This window comes from Brienomyrus brachyistius, chromosome 11, assembly GCF_023856365.1.
Source record: "Brienomyrus brachyistius isolate T26 chromosome 11, BBRACH_0.4, whole genome shotgun sequence".
Classification (NCBI taxonomy): domain Eukaryota; kingdom Metazoa; phylum Chordata; class Actinopteri; order Osteoglossiformes; family Mormyridae; genus Brienomyrus; species Brienomyrus brachyistius.
In genome coordinates, this window is record NC_064543.1 from 7,279,920 (window position 1) to 7,298,940 (window position 19,021).

Here is a 19,021-nt window from a genome sequence, read left to right on the forward strand (position 1 = left end):
GAGAGGCTTTTATGCTGCCGCTCGGCCATGGAAGCCCATTCCACAAAGTCCACGGAACACAGTTTTTATTCTGGGGTTAATGCCAGAGAATGTTTGCAAATCTGCAGCTATTGAGTCAACAAAACATTGACTTTTATGCATCATGTGGCTCAACAATCAGTAACAACGCTCTCTTACTTTACATGTTCTGCCACTTCATGGCTGAGTTTCTGTTGCTCTTAAACGCTTCCACTTTGCAATAATACCACTTAGTCATTGTGATCTTAGTTACAGCCTATATAGTTATATCTAGTAGGGAAGAAATTTCACAAACAGATTTATTGCAAAGCTGGCAGCCTATGACAGTACGAAGCTTGATTTCACTGAGCTCTTCAAAATGGCCCATTCTTTCACAAATGTTTGTAAACCTGACTGCATGGCTCGGTGCTTGGTTTTATACACTTGTTGCAATGGATCTGAAAGAAACACCTGAATTAAATGATTAAGAGTCCGAATTCTTTTGTCCATACAGTGTATTCGTATCAGATTAGGGGCCTATTTCTGTATTGGCGGAGTCATCCAGGACATGTGACCATATCATTGATTTAGCCCCTCCTCTTCAATGCCAGCTACTCCAGTTATCGATGGGTCATGTGACCACACCCACTAAACAGGACAGGGGCTACACAAACCCTTTGGGTGTGGATGGCAACAGCTGGTTCTGACCGACAGAACTGGTTCTTAAAAGCTTCAGGGTGTACGAGTCATTTTATTTCCCTTATGCTCTTATGTTGTGTGTATTGTTTGACCCTGTGTATAACTACGGCTACAACGCGTAAATTGCCCTTCGTGGGATTAATAAAATACACGTTATTCGTTATCTTTTAACACGAGGACACTAAGTTAACTAGGTTAAATAAACTCCGAAGAACAGCACAATATAGAAAACCTGGGTCCAGTAACTTGTTTGTAGATATTTACCTTATTGGACGATATAGTTTAAAAATGTTCCCAAAAAAGGGAACTTTCTAGTAGGGTCCATTGTTTAACACGATTATAAACATCCAGCGAAACTCTCTCCGTACAGCATCTCAGGCGCCCGCGCGCAGCCCCACTTCCGTATCTTCCAGAGTTCAGAGCGACTCCTCGGTCACGTGATTCTCCGTAAGACGGGAATCGTCTTCGCAACCCGCGCACTGTACGGTACTGCATCGGTTCTCACTGGCTGTAACTAAGATCATTATTGAAAACCTTGCTTTCAAGCGAATATGATGTATTAATGGTGTTCGGCATGTTCACGCTGTATGCTGCTCTTGCCGGACTAGCAGTCCTGCCGTTTCTCCTGTGTTCCTGGTTTCCTTACTTACTCCACGATTTAAGATACTTCTTAGCGACAGTTCACGTTGGCATTTTTATTTCGAAATGCGAACGAAAAAAGCCTTGTTATACCGTATTGGACTGCTTTTTGGACAAGGTGAAGAAGAACCCGAACAAAGCCTTCATTGTTTTCGGTGATGAAACATATAGTTATAAGGACGCGGATAAAGTCAGCAATAAAATTGGCAGAGCTTTGCTGACACACGCTCGCTTGAAAGAGGGCGATACCGTCGCAGTTTTCCTCGGAAATGAACCCCTGTACGTGTGGATTTACTTGGCCCTGGCGAAACTGGGCTGTGTCGTTGCGCTGCTGAACTGCAACATTAGATCCAAATCCCTACTGCATTGTTTTTCTTGTTCGGGGGCGAGAGTATTAATAGCCGCAGCAGGTAAGAATCTGCATTTGGCTGAAATACTTTGTAAATCGTGAATGAACCGTTTGGATGATTATTATATAATGATAAAATAACATTTTATTATTAATTATTAATCTTGATTATAGTAACAGAATCAACCTACAAAGTCATGTTCTCCTAGATTTGAAAAGCGCCGTTGAAGAGGTGTTACCGGGGCTGAAGGAGACTAACGCCTCTGTGTTCATTCTGGACGAAGAATGCGAGACCCAAGGAATAGAAACGCTCTCGGACAAAATCAGTCAGGCCTCCGATGAAGCGATATCCCCAACCTGTAGGTCAAATATTACTATGAAATCCCCTACAGTGTACATCTATACATCCGGCACAACAGGTAATAAAAACTGTAGAATATACTTTAGACTGTACCTTTTAATAAAATCTCAACAACATTTTGGTTATATAATAAACTAACTATTGTAATGAACACGCAACAGGTGTATCACGCGTGCACTCCTATGGGCAATTTAGCAACTCCAATTAGCCTCAGCATGTTTTTTGACTGTGGAGGGAAACCGGAGTACCCGGAGGAAACCCCACAATGACATGGGGAGAACATGCAAACTCCGCACACATGTGACCCAGGCGGAGACTCGAACCTGGGTCCCAGAGGTGTGTGTCAACAGTGCTAACCACTGCACTACCATGCCGCCCCTACAGTTAGAATCAAAAGAGAGACAATTAATGTTCCCTGGTATATATAGGGTTGTGCGGAGGGCGCCATTTCTCCATTTACCCACTCCGCAGGTCCCCCACATTCCTGCTATCAGTAAAATCCCCAGAGATTGGCTGAAAAGGGGGGCAGGACTGCCCTATAATAATCACTGAACAACCCTGGTATTCCAGCCGCTACAGCCCGGCTGTATGGATTTAAATAAATATGAAAACTGAACAGGAACATTCATGTGGCAGAAACACATTTTTTACACATATGATATCTGGGATTTTCTGTCAAATTTAGCAAATTGAGAAGGTGTCCATCTACAGCAGAGGGCACACTGCATCTGAATAGAAAAGGAAATGTTTTTAAATAATCTGAAAAGTTTGCGGTATAAATACAAAAACAGAATTCTTTTAGAATTCTTCAGCTTGAAGCATTTCTTTCATAAAGCAAATTAAGGATTTCTGTAGTTTCAATTTCATTTTGTTTCTTAAACATGGTTTTATGTCTTTCAAGGACTTCCTAAGGCTGCAGTGTTAAACCATGAGAAGGTCTGGCTGCTGTCTTCTCTACAAAAATTAAATGGAGTGACCTCTGGTGATGTGATGTACGTTTACCTTCCACTCTACCATGCCTCTGGATTCCTTATGGGACTTTGCGGTGGAATTGAAAGAGGTAAAGTGTGAAACTCAACCAACCCAGCAAAAAAGTAGGCAAGCATTTCAGCAGGACAGTACTGAAGTTATGCTTTTATGACTTTTGCTAAATTACTAATTGAGGCACATTTCAATGCTTTTTTCACAAATGCAAGTGAACAGCCAGTTCTTCAAGTTGATGTGTTAGAAGCGGGAAAAATGGCCATTTTGTAAGGTTCTTGCCAACTTTGACGAGGGCCAAATTCAAATGGCTAAGCAACTGGGTCAGCATCTTCAGAATGGTCTTGTGGGGTATTCCTGGTATGCAGTGGTCAGTATCTAGCAAAAGTGGTGGAAGGTAGGGCGACCGCTGAGGCCAGATCTTAGTCCGATCAAGCATCTGTGGGGAGTGCTGGCCAAACCAGTCCGACCCGTGGAGGCTCCACTTTGCAGCTTTGCACAGAATACATTGCAAAGCTAATGTCTTGGTGCCAGTTACCACAAGACGCCTTTAGAAGTCTTATGGAGTCCAGGCCTTGAAATGTCACAACCCTTTTTTTGGCATGAGGGGGGATCTACACAGTATTAGACAGGTGGTTTTAATGTTATGGCTGATCGGTGTGTCTGTACATACACACACACACAGTTGAGAGTGAAACTTGGGGTCACGCCATTTATCTGACGCCTTGTAGCAGTTTGGAGTGTTTCCCTAACCCTAACCCGAACCCTAACCCTAACCCTTCCCTAGGGTTTCCCTAACCCTAACCTTAACCCTAACCCTTTCTCAAGGGTCCCACTGGAGAGGTGACTGTTCTGCAAAGGATGGGATTTGAGCCGCTAACCTTCCAATCACAGCCACAGCAGCCTAACCTGCTGAGCCGTCCCCCAAAGGATTGTGGGATTTGGATCTGACCTCACCTTTACCTCTCCACTGCGACTCCCCATGACAGTCACACGACACCCTACTGCAGTCATTTTTACCTCTTAAGGATAAAATTCTCTTGTAAATGTGAATTTTAATGTAGCGAGATACTCATCCCCATTTTCCTTCCCATTTTCAGGTGTGACCATTGTGTTGAAACACAAGTTTTCCGCTTCCCAGTTCTGGGATGATTGCCGAAAGTATAATGTGACCGTGATACAGTACATTGGAGAAATAATGCGATACCTTTGCAACCAACCGAAGGTAATCACTAATCTCTGAATAAAGTACATTGCCAAATCAACAGAACGAATAGAAGCACATTTTGTACTTCTGTAAACATATTATTCTTGAATTTAGGTTAATCTAACCTATTCTTTTAGGTTAATTGTTAACCATATTTTTAAAAAGCACCTCCCAGTTTTACCATTAGTCCAGCAAAATTTCAATTGATGAAATTCTGGTTATGTCGTTCTTATTGAAGCACAGAGCAGGAAGACATGAGCCTTTGGAGTCTGAACAGAATTTTGGATGGAATTTTTAATATCAAATTGTACATGTTCTGTGGAGTAGAGAGGCTAAGTTTATTGAATTGTAGTATCTTGAGATGTTCTCGTGAACTTGTTCATCATCAAACAGAAGGCCTACATTTGTAAAGTAATGGGATTGTTTATATATACTAGTTGTAACTAATATACATTGACTATCAGAAAGAGAGACACCATTAAGATAGTATATATGTCTGTTTACCTTATTATATTATATTTACCTTTTAGAAAGACAATGACCGAGATCACAAGGTCAGACTGGCTATCGGCAACGGCATACGGACAGATACTTGGTCTGAGTTTCTGCGGCGGTACGGAAATGTACGAATCGGCGAGTGTTATGGTGCGACAGAGAGCAACATTGCTTTTCTGAACTACGTCGGAAAACTTGGTGCATGCGGAAGGGAGTTTTTTCTGTTTAAGGTATGAAGGCAAAGCATAATTCTAACTTAAACCACAAACGCAGAGGTTCAGAAATTGATGTGTAGATGGACGACTGGACAATTAAGTATAAATACGTGTTTTAAGAATTACTGTGCCTTTTAGTTTTTCTCTTACGGTGCCGTTTTTTCAATCTGATTTAATAATTTGTGTTCTGCAGATGTTTTGCCGGTACGCACTGATTAAATATGACACAGAGAAGGAAGATCCAGTGAGGGACTCCAGAGGATTCTGTGTGCAGGTGCCAAAAGGTATAAAACGCAAAGTTCATGATGCTCCTCCGATGTGAATTATACAGGAATAAAAAGCCACAGCATTTGGTGTCATTAACCCTTTTCACTTTCTGTAGGAGAGACCGGGCTTTTGGTGGCGAAAATAACCAAAATCACTCCGTTCGCTGGATATGCTAGAAACCCGCAGCAAACGCAGAAGAAGCAGCTGAGGGATGTGTTTCAGAAAGGTGACTTATATTTCAACACCGGAGACCTCATGAAGATTGATCACGAAGGATTCGTCTACTTTCAGGATCGTATTGGAGACACTTTCAGGTTAGATGAGCAAAACTGTTAAAATCCAAGTAATAATGGCCCAAGCGGTGATAATTAGTACTACATTTTTTGAGTGAATCTTCTTTTTAATCCTTATAAGGAATAAGAATTTAAATTTTATTATTTATGTATGTAGTTTTACTCCTACAGTTCACATTATTGGCAGAAATAATATAGAATCACTCTTCTTTTATAAGCCAGGCAAAACTAACAATGTAAAATAGTGATTTGCTTTTAATAGCAGCATCATTTTCATTTTGGTTTGATGATGAACCTCTCAGGCCACTTAGCTGCCTGCTGATGCTGTAGATCAGTGTAGTTCTGCACAGTCATGTGGACAGATCTGCACGTGTAACTCTGCTGACCGACGGTGCCTCTCTGTGCTTCATACTATGTTCCAAGATGTTCTAAAAATCTTTTACTTCATTCGGTAGTTAATTATTTTTATCACAATAAAACTTCCCACTAAAAATTCTTCCAGTCTCGCCAACTCACTGGGTTGGTTTGTTTTTGTGCCAGTTTTTAGTGAAGAAGTTTAGTTTTACCTGAATTGAAATCACATTCTAGATTGACACTAGATTGACACTTGATTGAGTGTTTTTGTGATTATCGGTCTTTGGAGAAGTGTGACTATTTACTTTCGTTTTAGATGGAAGGGGGAGAATGTTGCCACCACTGAAGTTGCTGAAGTTCTGATCATGGTGAATTGCATTAAAGAAGCTAATGTGTTTGGTGTCAAGGTACCAGGTAATGAAGCAAAATTCGGGTTCTGTCATCTGAAAGCAGAGTTGAGCTTTAGTAGTGATGTCATTGATCTGAGTCATGGTAATGTTGTTGTGCATTTTGGGAAAAAACACCTCAATTTTGAAAGTGACAAATATTTTATTTTGTGTGATTTATTCTGTATGATGATTTTTATAATAATAATAAAATGGATTCGGTTCCCACCCCTGACCCCTTCAGTAGGAGCTTTGTATATTCTCTGAATTGCATGGCAACTTTTTTATATTTTCCTTCTGTTATGTTTTATATGTTATCCGTTATATTTCTTCTGTTTATATTTTTTACGTTACTTGATATGTATCTTTCAGGACATGAGGGTAGAGTAGGAATGGCTGCACTTTTGCTGGAAGATGGTGAAAATTTTGATGGAGCCAGGACCTATGAGGTTGTACAGTCCTATCTGCCCAGCTATGCAAGACCGCGATTTCTCAGAATCCAGGTAAAACGGAGTACAGCGCATTTACATTTAGGCCAGAATTCCCTGAAAAGTTTATTTATTTTACAGAATTTATGTCAATCTATGTTTTTTCCCCCCAATTTTCCCCAGAGTTACCTGCCTGTCACTGGGACATTTAAGCAGATGAAGGTAAAGCTGGCGGAGGAAGGCTTTGACCCAGGTGTGATTCGGGATCCTTTGTACTTTCTGGACGACAGCAAGAAGAGCTATGTTCCACTGGCACGGGACGTGTACGAGTCAATAAGGGACGGCACGGTGAAGCTGTGAACAGTGTGTGAAATGGGGAATTGAGCTTTAAATAATTATGATTATTCAAATAATAGTGATAATTACTGCACATGTATAATTAAACTGTGTTTCCCACCAAAGCTATAAAAGTAAAAAATTGCAGTAAATATGAAAATAAAACAGAAAATATTATATACATTATAGATACACAGTATCAAGCTGAGTAGTGCTGAGGAGTGCTGCAGTGTAGTCATATAATCTTTTATTAAGATTAGCAGTGTATTACAGCAGTCATACGGATGAGAATTAGCACTATGAGCAGCTGTTGTTTGGTGGGGTGAGTGGGCAGGTGGGCAGGTGGCTGTGTACCGAATGCTCGGGCTGCTGTGGTGGGGATGCATTTCCTCTCATTGCTGGGTGAATCAACTAGGAATGTGAAAGCCGATAAATGGGTTTTTATCTGAATACTCTGAGTGCTGGTCATGTGACCTGTTCATTTGTTGAATATTAAACTTACATGCCAGTCTGGACAGTCTATTCCCTGTGTATCTTTGTGTAAGTCTTATGGTCCATGTCTTAAAATGCCACTTACTTTCTTTATATATATAGATATTTATATTCTTTTTGTCAGTTTAATGGGGTGGAGTGGTGGCCTTGAGGCTAGGGATCTGTGCCAGCAACTGCAAGGTTGTGGGTTCAAATCCCCTGAATGCCTGGAGTGATTGTACTCTGTTGGGCCCTTGAGGAAGGTCCTTAACCTGCAATTGCTTCCTCCTGGGTATGATATTAATGGCAGGATTGGCACTCCAGCCACTGGGGGGAGGAACTCACCTTGGTCCATCTGGACTGGAATGGTGCTGAGGGATTGGCTGCACTCAGGTTCTCATCCCCAACGTGGTTTGTCATGTGGAGGCCTAACCTTCATAAATTTATATTCTGTCAATCTGAAGACACAACTACTAAAATAATGGAGACTATTGCATTGGATGATCGGCAGTTTTGCATAGTGGAGGATTCGGGATTTTGTTGGCTAGTTAATAACGAATAACATTTCTAAGTACCGGCCCCTGACATCATCGTAGCTAATTAGGGAATCTGTTCCGCAGGTCGATCTTTCATTTTCCACAGAATAAATCTCCCACGATAAACTGGCAAGGGGATCAGGGTTTGTCAAAAGAAAATATAGGGAAAACACTCCCGTAAAATAGCCTGCCCCACACCTCTGCAAAAATCCTTAAAACCCAACCGCAAAGGTGCCATAAAATGGGAATCTGACTCTACCTCGGAAAGTTGAATAAACAGAGTTCGGTACATGGAACTGACACCGTGAATCTCAAAAGTTATTGTTTCCCCTTTTCAAATATATATATTCAAATAAATTAATGGTGTGACGTTCGCAAGCGATTCATCTGTAAAAGCACTTTGGGCATTTTTCCACCAAACAAAAGATCACATACTTTCTTTATAGACACCTAAGAACAGTTTAATATACTGAAAAATTCCCCATGATATATTTTTCCAACCAGCTACTACTACCAATAAAATTTGCCAAGGGGGGGAAGTTGGCAACGATAAAAAATATAAACTTTGTTTTATCATTTTCAGAAAATTATCCTGCGCCCCCAGTGTTTGACAATCACTGACCTGTGCGTGCTCGGATTAGTTTAGCAAGGTTCCTTAACGATGATGCGGTAAATTGAGCAGCTTTTTCCAAAACTGATCTTAAGTTAAAGCAGAGCTCACTCTGCTGCAGGCAAACCAAGGTTTGTTGAATATCTGCAGAGCCTTGAAGGAGCAGCATGGCTGCATAACGCCACACTGAATGAAGATGGGGACGCTGTACTGCTTGGTGAGCCTCCTCGAAACCCTCTTTATAGGATGCCAGCACTCTCTGGGATCTTCGAGAGGACACCCTCCTTGATGCAGGACACGTTGCGTGCGGCGATGCTGACATCCGTTGAGAGAAGTCTGAGGAGGTCTGAATCCTTTAGGCCAGTCAGCATTTCCCCATTGCAGCTCAAGGAGTGGGTGGTCCTTGACTTAGCCCGCTGAGCCACTCATCAGCCCCCCCCAAAAGCCAGAAGGCAGCATTACATGCTGAAGTCATGTGTCTGTGTTTCTGGCCTCCTCATGCTGAGTTTTGGCTCCATCCACAATGTCACCGTGGGCCGTCAGAACCTCCCCAGAGCCAGAGATGCTTTGGTTCACAGACTTCTTGTGCAGATGCCAGTCCAGCCCTGGTTACACCTGAGTTTTGGACATGACTTTTTGCCCCAATCATCTATCAAATTCCGCGACAGAAGCGGCTCAATTCACCCTAAAATTAAAGCAGGGGAGCAGTCCAATCAGTGCACTCGCCCATGGATTCTCATTGGTTGGACATGAACATAGATACTTATGGATCGGACACAAAATACGGGAGTGTACTATGGAGTAATATACCGTGGGGTGGCACAGTAGTCCCCTTGTTTGCACTGTAGCCTCACACCTCTAGGACTGGGGGTTGAGCCCCCACCCCTTCCATGCATGTGGAGTCTGTGTGTTTTCCTCTATATCGTTGTTGTGTTTCTTCTTCTCATGACAGTCCAATAGAAATACTCCTTAGCTTAACTCATACTGGACAATCATTACTTTTGTCTTAAGTTGGGACAACTTGTGCCTCTGTGCCTGTGATCAGATCCAAAGGTTGCTGGTTTGAGGCCAGCCTTGGCACATCTGCAGGTCCGTCCGTCCCCCCCCCCCCCCCCCCCCCCCCCCCCCCCCCGCCGGTTTCAGAATATGAATGAATGAATGGAATTGCGTTTCTTTTATATTTATTATTATTATTATTATTATTATTATTATTAAGTCTTGATCTTGCTTTGTGGAACATCCCATAGGTTCTCTGATTTCCCCCTTCAGTTAAAAATCATGCTAAGATTATAAATGCACTGCACTTTCATTGCAGTGTTATTCTTATGTGTCTTATTATTATTATTATTTAACATGTTTCTTTATTTAAAGTATCTTTCAAGGTACTTTCTTTCTTGTTATTTCAAGAAGTTCTATAACTTGTTGCGCAATATCTAGTTGTGCTGAACCTTTCATCTGACAGGCCGTCTAACCGCGGCCACGAAACACAGGCTCCGCCTAGGGATCGAATCACTGGTGAATTTAAGCGCAAACAGGGCGTGTGACTAAAGTTATTCTGGAAAACCATGACTTCGGGCGAATATGGTTTATGAAGTGCTGTTCAGCATGTTCACGCTGTATGCTGCTCTTGCCGGACTCGCAGTCCTGCCGTTTCTCCTGTGTTCCTGGTTTCCTTACTTACTCCACGATTTAAGATACTTCTTAGCGGCAGTTCACGTTGGCATTTTTATTTCGAAATGCAAACGAAAAAAGCCTTGTTATACCATATTGGACTGCTTTTTGGACAAGGTGAAGAAGAACCCGAACAAAGCCTTCATTGTTTTCGGTGATGAAACATATAGTTATAAGGACGCGGATAAAGTCAGCAATAAAATTGGCAGAGCTTTGCTGACACACGCTCGCTTGAAAGAGGGCGATACCGTCGCAGTTTTCCTCGGAAATGAACCCCTGTACGTGTGGATTTACTTGGCCCTGGCGAAACTGGGCTGTGTCGTTGCGCTGCTGAACTGCAACATTAGATCCAAATCCCTACTGCATTGTTTTTCTTGTTCGGGGGCGAGAGTATTAATAGCCGCAGCAGGTAAGAATCTGCATTTGGCTGAAATACTTTGTAAATCGTGAATGAACCGTTTGGATGATTATTATATAATAATAAAATAACATTTTATTATTATTAATTATTAATCTTGATTATAGTAACAGAATCAACCTACAAAGTCATGTTCTCCTAGATTTGAAAAGCGCCGTTGAAGAGGTGTTACCGGGGCTGAAGGAGAGTAACGCCTCTGTGTTCATTCTGGACGAAGAATGCGACACCCAAGGAATAGAAACGCTCTCGGACAAAATCAGTCAGGCCTCCGATGAAGCGATATCCCCAACCTGTAGGTCAAATATTACTATGAAATCCCCTTCAGTGTACATCTATACATCCGGCACAACAGGTAATAAAATAATGAATATTTACTCTACCATGAAGATCTGAACAAAACTGAACAGGAACATTCGTGTGGCAGAAACATGATTTTACACATATGATGTCTGTGATTTTCTGTCGTTGAGAATGTGTCCATCTACAGCAGAGGGCACATTGCATCTGAATAGAAAATGAAATTTGAAAAAACTCTGAAGATATTGCAGCTTAATTACCAAAATACAATTATTTATAAATTATTCAACTTGAAACATTCTAATGAAGCAAATACTATAAAGCAAACTGAATACCTGAGGTGGAGATTTCAGGTCCAGAGAGTACAAATCAAGACTGGTTGGTTCAACCAACCAGCTGAGTGCTCTGTGACTGTGACTCTTTACACTCAACTGGTTGGCTGAAACAAAATGTTGGTCTCGATTTGTACTCTCTGGACCTGAAATCTCCACCTCTGTTAAATACGGATTCTCTCTGTTAAATACGAAATCTTGTTTCTTCGCTGTATGTCTTTCAAGGACTTCCTAAGGCTGCAGTGTTAAACCATGAGAGGGTCTGGATGGCATCTTTTGTACAAAAATTAAATGGAGTGACCTCTGGCGATGTGTTGTACATTTACCTTCCTCTCTACCATGCCTCTGGATTCCTTATGGGATTTTGCGGTGCAATTGAAAGAGGTAAAGTGTGAAACAAAGTGTGAAGCAAAAAAGTTGGCAAGCATTTCAGCAAGATATTGAAATTATGCTTTATTTGCTTTGTCAATGAATACTTTCCAATGCTTCTTTTTGAATATCCCATCGTGTTCTCTTCTGAGACATATCCACGCAGCCAAGAGTGCAACTCAGGGCAAAAGCACAGGCTCAGGATGTTAACCTGGGGCCTCGGAGTAATTTGGAGGGTTTAAGGGCTGTAGGAGCCCCCAGGACACAGTTAATTGGTTATTGAATTATGTTTGATTGACATTCTTGTATGTAAATCCCTTATTGATTTATTTTCTTTGTTGTTGTTGGTTCAGTATGTGTTTGCAAATTGGGTCCCTTTAAGAACGTATGTAGATCGGTTGCTACTGCATGAGAAAATGGGAAAATTTGTGAAAAAGTGAAGGTCTAAAGCAGGGAAGGGCAGTCTTATCTGCAAAGGGCCCGTGTGTGTGCAGGTTTTCGCTGTAACTCCCTAATTAGGTTACTAATTAGAGGGCTGATTGGCTGAAGAGTCCTCACACCTGGGTTTGAGTAGCTGACCTAAAGGTTATCCCACAAATCTGCATACACACTGGCCCTTTGTGGATAAGACTGGCCACCCCTGGTTTAGAGCTGGATGTGATTATACTCACAGGAGTGGAAATATCAAATTCTTTCTAATGGAAGGAGAAAGACAAATGGATAGTCTGAATGTCAAAATTAATTTTGAATGTCAAAATTTAAAGATGTATCTAGTTTTACCCGAGCACAAGCTGGTATCAGCAGTGTTTATGGATTAAGAATGTTCTGGAGTTTACAAGCACCCCACTTGAGAGGTGACTGTTCTGCCAAGGATGGGATTTGAGCCGCTAACCTTCCAATCACAGCCACAGCAGCCTAACCTGCTGAGCTGTCCCCCAAAGGATTGTGGGATTTGGATCTGACCTCACCTTTACCTCTCCACTGCGACTCCCCATGACAGTCACATGACACCCTACTGCAGTCATTTTTACCTCTTAAGGATAAAATTCTCTTGTAAATGTGAATTTTAATGTAGTGAGATACTCATACCCATTTTCCTTCCCATTTTCAGGTGTGACCATTGTGTTGAAACGCAAGTTTTCCACTTCCCAGTTCTGGGATGATTGCCGAAAGTATAATGTGACCGTGATACAGTACATTGGAGAAATAATGCGATACCTTTGCAACCAACCGAAGGTAATCACTAATCTCTGAATAAAGTACATTGCCAAATCAACAGAACGAATAGAAGCACATTTTGTACTTCTGTACACATATTATTCTTGAATTTAGGTTAATCTAACCTATTCTTTTAGGTAAATTGTTAACCATATTTTTAAAAAGCACCTCCCAGTTTTACCATTAGTCCAGCTAAATTTTAATTGATAAAATTCTGGTTATGTCGTTCTTATTGAAGCACAGAGCAGGAAGACATGAGCCTTTGGAGTCTGAACAGAATTTTGGATGGAATTTTTAATATCAAATTGTACATGTTCTGTGGCGTAGAGGCCTAGTATTTTGAGTTGTAGCATCTTGATATGTTCGCGTGAACTTGTTCATCTCCAAACAGTACGTTTGTAATGTAATGGAACTTTATTTTTTAATTAAATGAAAATTACTGGGGCGGCATGGTGGTGCAGTGGTTAGCACTGTTGCCTCACACCTCTGGGACCCGGGTTCGAGTCTCTGCTTGGGTCACGTGTGTGTGGAGTTTGCATGTTCTCCCCATGTCGTCGTGGGGTTTCCTCTGGGTACTCCGGTTTCCCCCCACAGTCCAAAAACATGCTGAGACTAATTGGAGTTTCTAAATTGCCCGTAGGTGTGCATGTGTGAGTGAATGGTGTGAGTGTGCCCTGCGATGGGCTGGCCCCCCATCCTGGGTTGTTCCCTGCCTCGTGCCCATTGTTTCTGGGATAGGCTCCGGATCCCCCGCGACCCAGTAGGATAAGCGGTTTGGAAAATGGATGGATGGATGGATGGATAGATTGATAAAACTGTGCAGAGAAACCTTGGGTTGACTCTCAGGAAGAGAAACATCATTATTGTAGTATTTATGTGTATTTGTTACCTTTCAGAAAGACAATGACCGAGATCACAAGGTCAGGCTGGCTATCGGCAACGGCATACGGACAGATACTTGGTCCGAGTTTCTTCAGAGGTACGGAGACGTACGAATCTGCGAGTGTTACGGCGCGACTGAGAGCAATGTTGGCTTTCTGAACTACATTGGAAAACCTGGTGCATGTGGACGGGAGTTTTTTCTGTATAAGGTACGATAGCTGAACATGATATAATTGTATTCCCTGGACTATGGGGAACACATGGTTTTAATACCACAGACACTTTGGTATGCAAGACAATGACTCAAAAACCATTTTATGGATCTTTTTCAGATATTACAGTGATTCATTAGGAATGAAAGCAGATTACATTTGGAGACAGATCACCTCAAAATTGAAGCAGTGCCGCATAGTAATAGCTAAAATAGCTAAGAATTCTGACACTTAATACTGTTAAGATGATAACTCAAAAGTTACTTGATATATCTTTTTCAAACTAAACAGAGGCATTGTAGGAGGGCTGGAATGAAAATTGTTTAGTTTTGAAAGTGATCGCCCCAAAATTGAAGCAGCGCTCCATAGTGATATCAAAAAAAGGATAGTTTTAACATTTAATAAGATTATAACTCAAAAAGTTTTTGATGGATCTTTTTTAAGCTTTTCCCAGGCATTGTATGTGTGCCAGACTGGAACTGATTAAATTTTTTGACACAAATCGTCCCAAAACTGGAACAACGCCTCTTAATGGTAACAATAGGAAGGATAAAGGCAAATGACATATGACCTTGATGATAACTCAAATAGTGTTTGATGGATGTTAGTACTGCTTCACAAATTATATTATAGAGATGAGGATCTACACCTGGTTTCATTTTCAGATAGATTGCCTCAAAAATGAAGCAGCAGCGCTGTGTATCTGCAAAGGAAGGAAATAGCAGCTGTTGAAAACACTTGGTCTTGTGAACACAGTAACTCTGAAAACATTGTATGGATCTTTTTTAAGCTTTGCAGGCACATTGTAGGGGTGACAAATTGGCGTTGTTCAAATTTTAAGATACCTCCCCCCAGAACCGAAGCAACTCTGCATAGTGATAGTAAAAAAAAAGTGATAGTCTCAGACATTTGATCCTATTAGTGCGATAAATCAAAAAGTATTTGACAGATCTTTTTCAATCTTTGCAGACATGTTGTAAGGGTTAAGATCTGGACCTGACCAAATTTTGAGACAAACTGCATCAAAATTGAAGCAGTTCTGGATAGTCATCAATTGTGCAGTCATCAGAAGGCACAATTTGTCTGGGTGATGGTCTGGATCTATTGTGATAAATTGCACCAAAACTGAAGAAACAGTGTTTAGTGACAGCTAAGAGAAGGATGACATGATTAGAGGCTTATCCTTGCGAACAGGATCGATCTATTTGTCATTATTTACTGTATTTACGCTATTTGATCTTTGATGGATCTTATTATCACTTTAGACGAATGAAAATCTACACAGAAAAATATACACTTGATAAAATCCAAAATTGTAACTGTGCTGACAGAGAGCAGCAAAAACTGCCAGAAGAGGGCAGGCGAGAGCAAAAATGGAACCTGCAGCCACAATTTTGTATACACAGGTTTTCTGTGGCTCTTTTAAACACAAATATTTCGTGGATATTTATATCGATTGCTGGTTGCTAGCCTCCCCGTTCGACAGATTTTACCTGTAGCAGTGCAGTAGCTGGCTGGCACTGATAAGTGGCTTTGCTTGGACCCCAAGCTTATATGTAAGTCTGAAAAGGAAAGAGACTGGCCATGTTTAAACGTTCAAAATGTGGATTCGGCAATCATCAATTGCGGGCAGCATATGGCTCAGTGGGCTAAGTCTCCGTACCTGTGATCCGAAAGTTAGCTCAATCCTAGCCTAGGCACGTCTGTGGGTCCTTGAGCAAACACCCAGCATCCTGGGCCACAGATCAGGTGACTGTCCTTCACAACCAGCTTGCCCTTCACCTATAGAGAGTAAGTTGGGGGAGGCATGAAGAGAATTTCCCCTGGGGATCAATAAAGTGTCACTTCTTGTCCATCAAGATCAAGTCACTTGTATGCCAATGCAACGCTATACATGGATATGCATACTTTCCTACCAGCTAATTAACTTTTACATTTCCAGGTGATCTATCAAGTCTTTCTAGTTTGCTTTCATATTTATGGGTTAATCCATCCAGTATTTCTAGAAATTGTACGAATTGGAGAGTGTGGGAGGAGTGTGGTTTAGATAGCCAGACCAAATGACTGCGATGCTGTCATTTCTGACAGCGACAAATCTAATTTTTTTTCTAAATAATATATAATCCATAAACGTGGAAACTCAGAAAATGACGTGCAGATAATAGACTGACAGGTCAGTCATAGATATGTGTTTTAAGAATGACTATCTTTTAATTTTTCTCTTTTTCAATCTGATGTAATAATTTGTGTTCTGCAGATGTTTTGCCGGTACGCACTGATTAAATATGACACAGAGAAGGAAGAATTAAAATAATTCTAACTTAAACCACAAACTCAGAGGTTCAGAAAATGATGTGTAGATGGACGACTGGACAATTAAGTATAAATACGTGTTTTAAGAATTACTGTGCCTTTTAGTTTTTCTCTTACGGTGCCGTTTTTTCAATCTGATTTCATAATTTGTGTTCTGCAGATGTTTTGCCGGTACGCACTGATTAAATATGACACAGAGAAGGAAGAACCAGTGAGGGACTCCAGAGGATTCTGTGTGCAGGTGCCAAAAGGTATAAAACGCAAAGTTCATGATGCTCCTCCGATGTGAATTATACAGGAATAAAAAGCCACAGCATTTGGTGTCATTAACCTTTTTCACTTTCTGTAGGAGAGACCGGGCTTTTGGTGGCGAAAATAACCAAAATCGCTCCGTTCGCTGGATATGCTAGAAACCCGCAGCAAACTCAGAAGAAGCAGCTGAGGGATGTGTTTCAGAAAGGTGACTTATATTTCAACACCGGCGACCTCATGAAGATTGATCACGAAGGATTCGTCTACTTTCAGGATCGTATTGGAGACACTTTCAGGTTAGATGAGCAAAACTGTTAAAATCCAAGTAATAATGGCCTAAGTGATGGTCATTAGTACTACATTTTTTGAGTGAATCTTCTTTTTAATCCTTATAAGGAATAAGAATTTAAATTTTATTATTTATGTATGTGGTTTTACTCCTACAGTTCGCATTATAGGCAGAAATAATATAGAATCACTCTTCTTTTATAAGCCAGGCAAAACTAACAATGTAAAATAGTGATTTGCTTTTAATAGCAGCATCATTTTCATTTTGGTTTGATGATGAACCTCTCAGGCCACTTAGCTGTAGATCAGTGTAGTTCTGCACAGTCATGTGGACAGATCTGCACGTGTAACTCTGCTGACCGACGGTGCCTCTCTGTGCTTCATACTATGTTCCAAGATGTTCTAAAAATCTTTTCCTTCATTCGGTAGTTAATTATTTTTTTCACAATAAAACTTCCCACTAAAAATTATTCCAGTCTCGCAAACTCACTGGGCTGGTTTGTTTTTGTGCCAGTTTTTACTGAAGAGGTTTAGTTTTACCTGAATTGAAATCACATTCTAGATTGACACTAGATTGACACTTGATTGAGTGTTTTTGTGATGGATTGCTATGTGATTATCGGTCTTTGGAGAAGTGTGACTATTTACTTTCGTTTTAGATGGAAGGGGGGAGAATGTTGCCACCACTGAAGTTGCTGAAGTTCTGATCATGGTGAATTGCATTAAAGAAGCTAATGTGTTTGGTGCCAAGGTACCAGGTAATGAAGCAGAATTCGGGTTCTGTCATCTGAAAGCAGAGTTGAGCTTTAGTAGTGATGTCATTGATCTGAGTCATGGTAATGTTGTTGTGCATTTTGGGAAAAAAACGTCTCAATTTTGAAAGTGGCAAATATTTTATTTTGTGTGATTTATTCTGTATGATGATTTTTATAATAATAAAAAAATGGATTCTGTTCCCAGCCCTGGCCCCTTCAGTAGGAAGTTTGTATATTCTCTGAATTCCCTGTTTTTTCCCAGTCTAAGGGCATATGGTTTAGTGGGTTTGGTGGGTTAGTCTCTCTAAATTGCCCTTAGCGTGTGATTGTGAGTGTGTGCGCATGCCCTGCAAAGCATCAACATCCTGTTCAGAGTGACCCTGTGACCTGTGCTTTCTGGGATTGGATCAGCAGTCACATGACCTCGCATTGATTAAACAGCTATGGAAGTTCAGTAATTCAAAGGTTTCTAAAACAAATGAATCTCTTTTAAAACTTTGCAGGTTTGTAATTGCATGGCAGCTTTTTACTTTTTAATATTTTTCTTCTGTTATATTTTATATGTTATCCGTTATATTTCTTCTGTTTATATTTTTTTACGTTACTTGATATGTATCTTTCAGGACATGAGGGTAGAGTAGGAATGGCTGCACTTTTGCTGGAAGATGGTCAAAATTTTGATGGAGCCAGGACCTATGAGGTTGTACAGTCCTATCTACCCAGCTATGCAAGACCGCGATTTCTCAGAATCCAGGTAAAACGGAGTACAGCGCATTTACATTTAGGCCAGAATTCCCTGAAAAGTTTATTTATTTTACAGAATTTATGTCAATCTATGTTTTTTTTCCCCCAATTTCCCCAGAGTTACCTGCCTGTCACTGCGACATTTAAGCAGATGAAGGTAAAGCTGGCGGAGGAAGGCTTTGACCCAGGTGTGATTCGGGATCCTTTGTACTTTCTGGACGACAGCAAGAAGAGCTATGTTCCACTGGCACGGGACGTGTACGAGTCAATAAGGGACGGCACGGTGAAGCTGTGAACAGTGTGCAATCTGGGGAATTGAGCTTTTAATGACGACAAATAATGAGAATACTTTCAAATTTGTGACAACTAAATTTAGTGTAGAGACAAAACAGCAGGAATGAAAGCTTTTGTAAAATGTATTTGAACAAAAAGTAAGAATTGCCCAATTAAGGAATCATCAGTAATGAAAAAATAATTTATGGCAGTCATATTAGTGTTTTGTGAAATATTTCCACAGGTATCACCTTAAAAAATTCCAACGTTGTTGGAAAAAATTGTTAATAAAATGTTTTGAATGTTACACAATTTGCAGAACTTTTTTAAAATCAAAAGGCAATATTAGTGTCTGTATTAGGTAAATGATTAT

The 19,021-nt window shown here is 40.7% G+C and overlaps 2 protein-coding genes across 2 annotated transcripts; both read left to right on the top strand.

Annotated features, from left to right (window-relative positions):
* Window positions 1-1,027: 1,027 nt before the first annotated feature.
* On the top strand, window positions 1,028-7,522 carry LOC125751956 (very long-chain acyl-CoA synthetase-like). Its single transcript, XM_049031421.1, has 10 exons — window positions 1,028-1,745; window positions 1,894-2,103; window positions 2,947-3,105; window positions 4,127-4,251; window positions 4,764-4,958; window positions 5,137-5,227; window positions 5,326-5,524; window positions 6,174-6,271; window positions 6,616-6,746; window positions 6,855-7,522. Exons 1-10 carry the CDS (start codon window positions 1,259-1,261, stop codon window positions 7,029-7,031), a joined length of 1,872 nt encoding a protein of 623 aa, XP_048887378.1. The 5' UTR covers window positions 1,028-1,258; the 3' UTR covers window positions 7,032-7,522.
* A 2,626-nt stretch (window positions 7,523-10,148) lies between these two features.
* LOC125751961 (very long-chain acyl-CoA synthetase-like) lies at window positions 10,149-18,960 on the top strand. The gene is made up of 10 exons (XM_049031428.1): window positions 10,149-10,704; window positions 10,856-11,065; window positions 11,568-11,726; window positions 12,823-12,947; window positions 13,826-14,020; window positions 16,497-16,587; window positions 16,686-16,884; window positions 17,543-17,634; window positions 18,255-18,385; window positions 18,494-18,960. Exons 1-10 carry the CDS (start codon window positions 10,206-10,208, stop codon window positions 18,668-18,670), a joined length of 1,878 nt encoding a protein of 625 aa, XP_048887385.1. The 5' UTR covers window positions 10,149-10,205; the 3' UTR covers window positions 18,671-18,960.
* The last annotated feature ends 61 nt before the right edge of the window (window positions 18,961-19,021 follow it).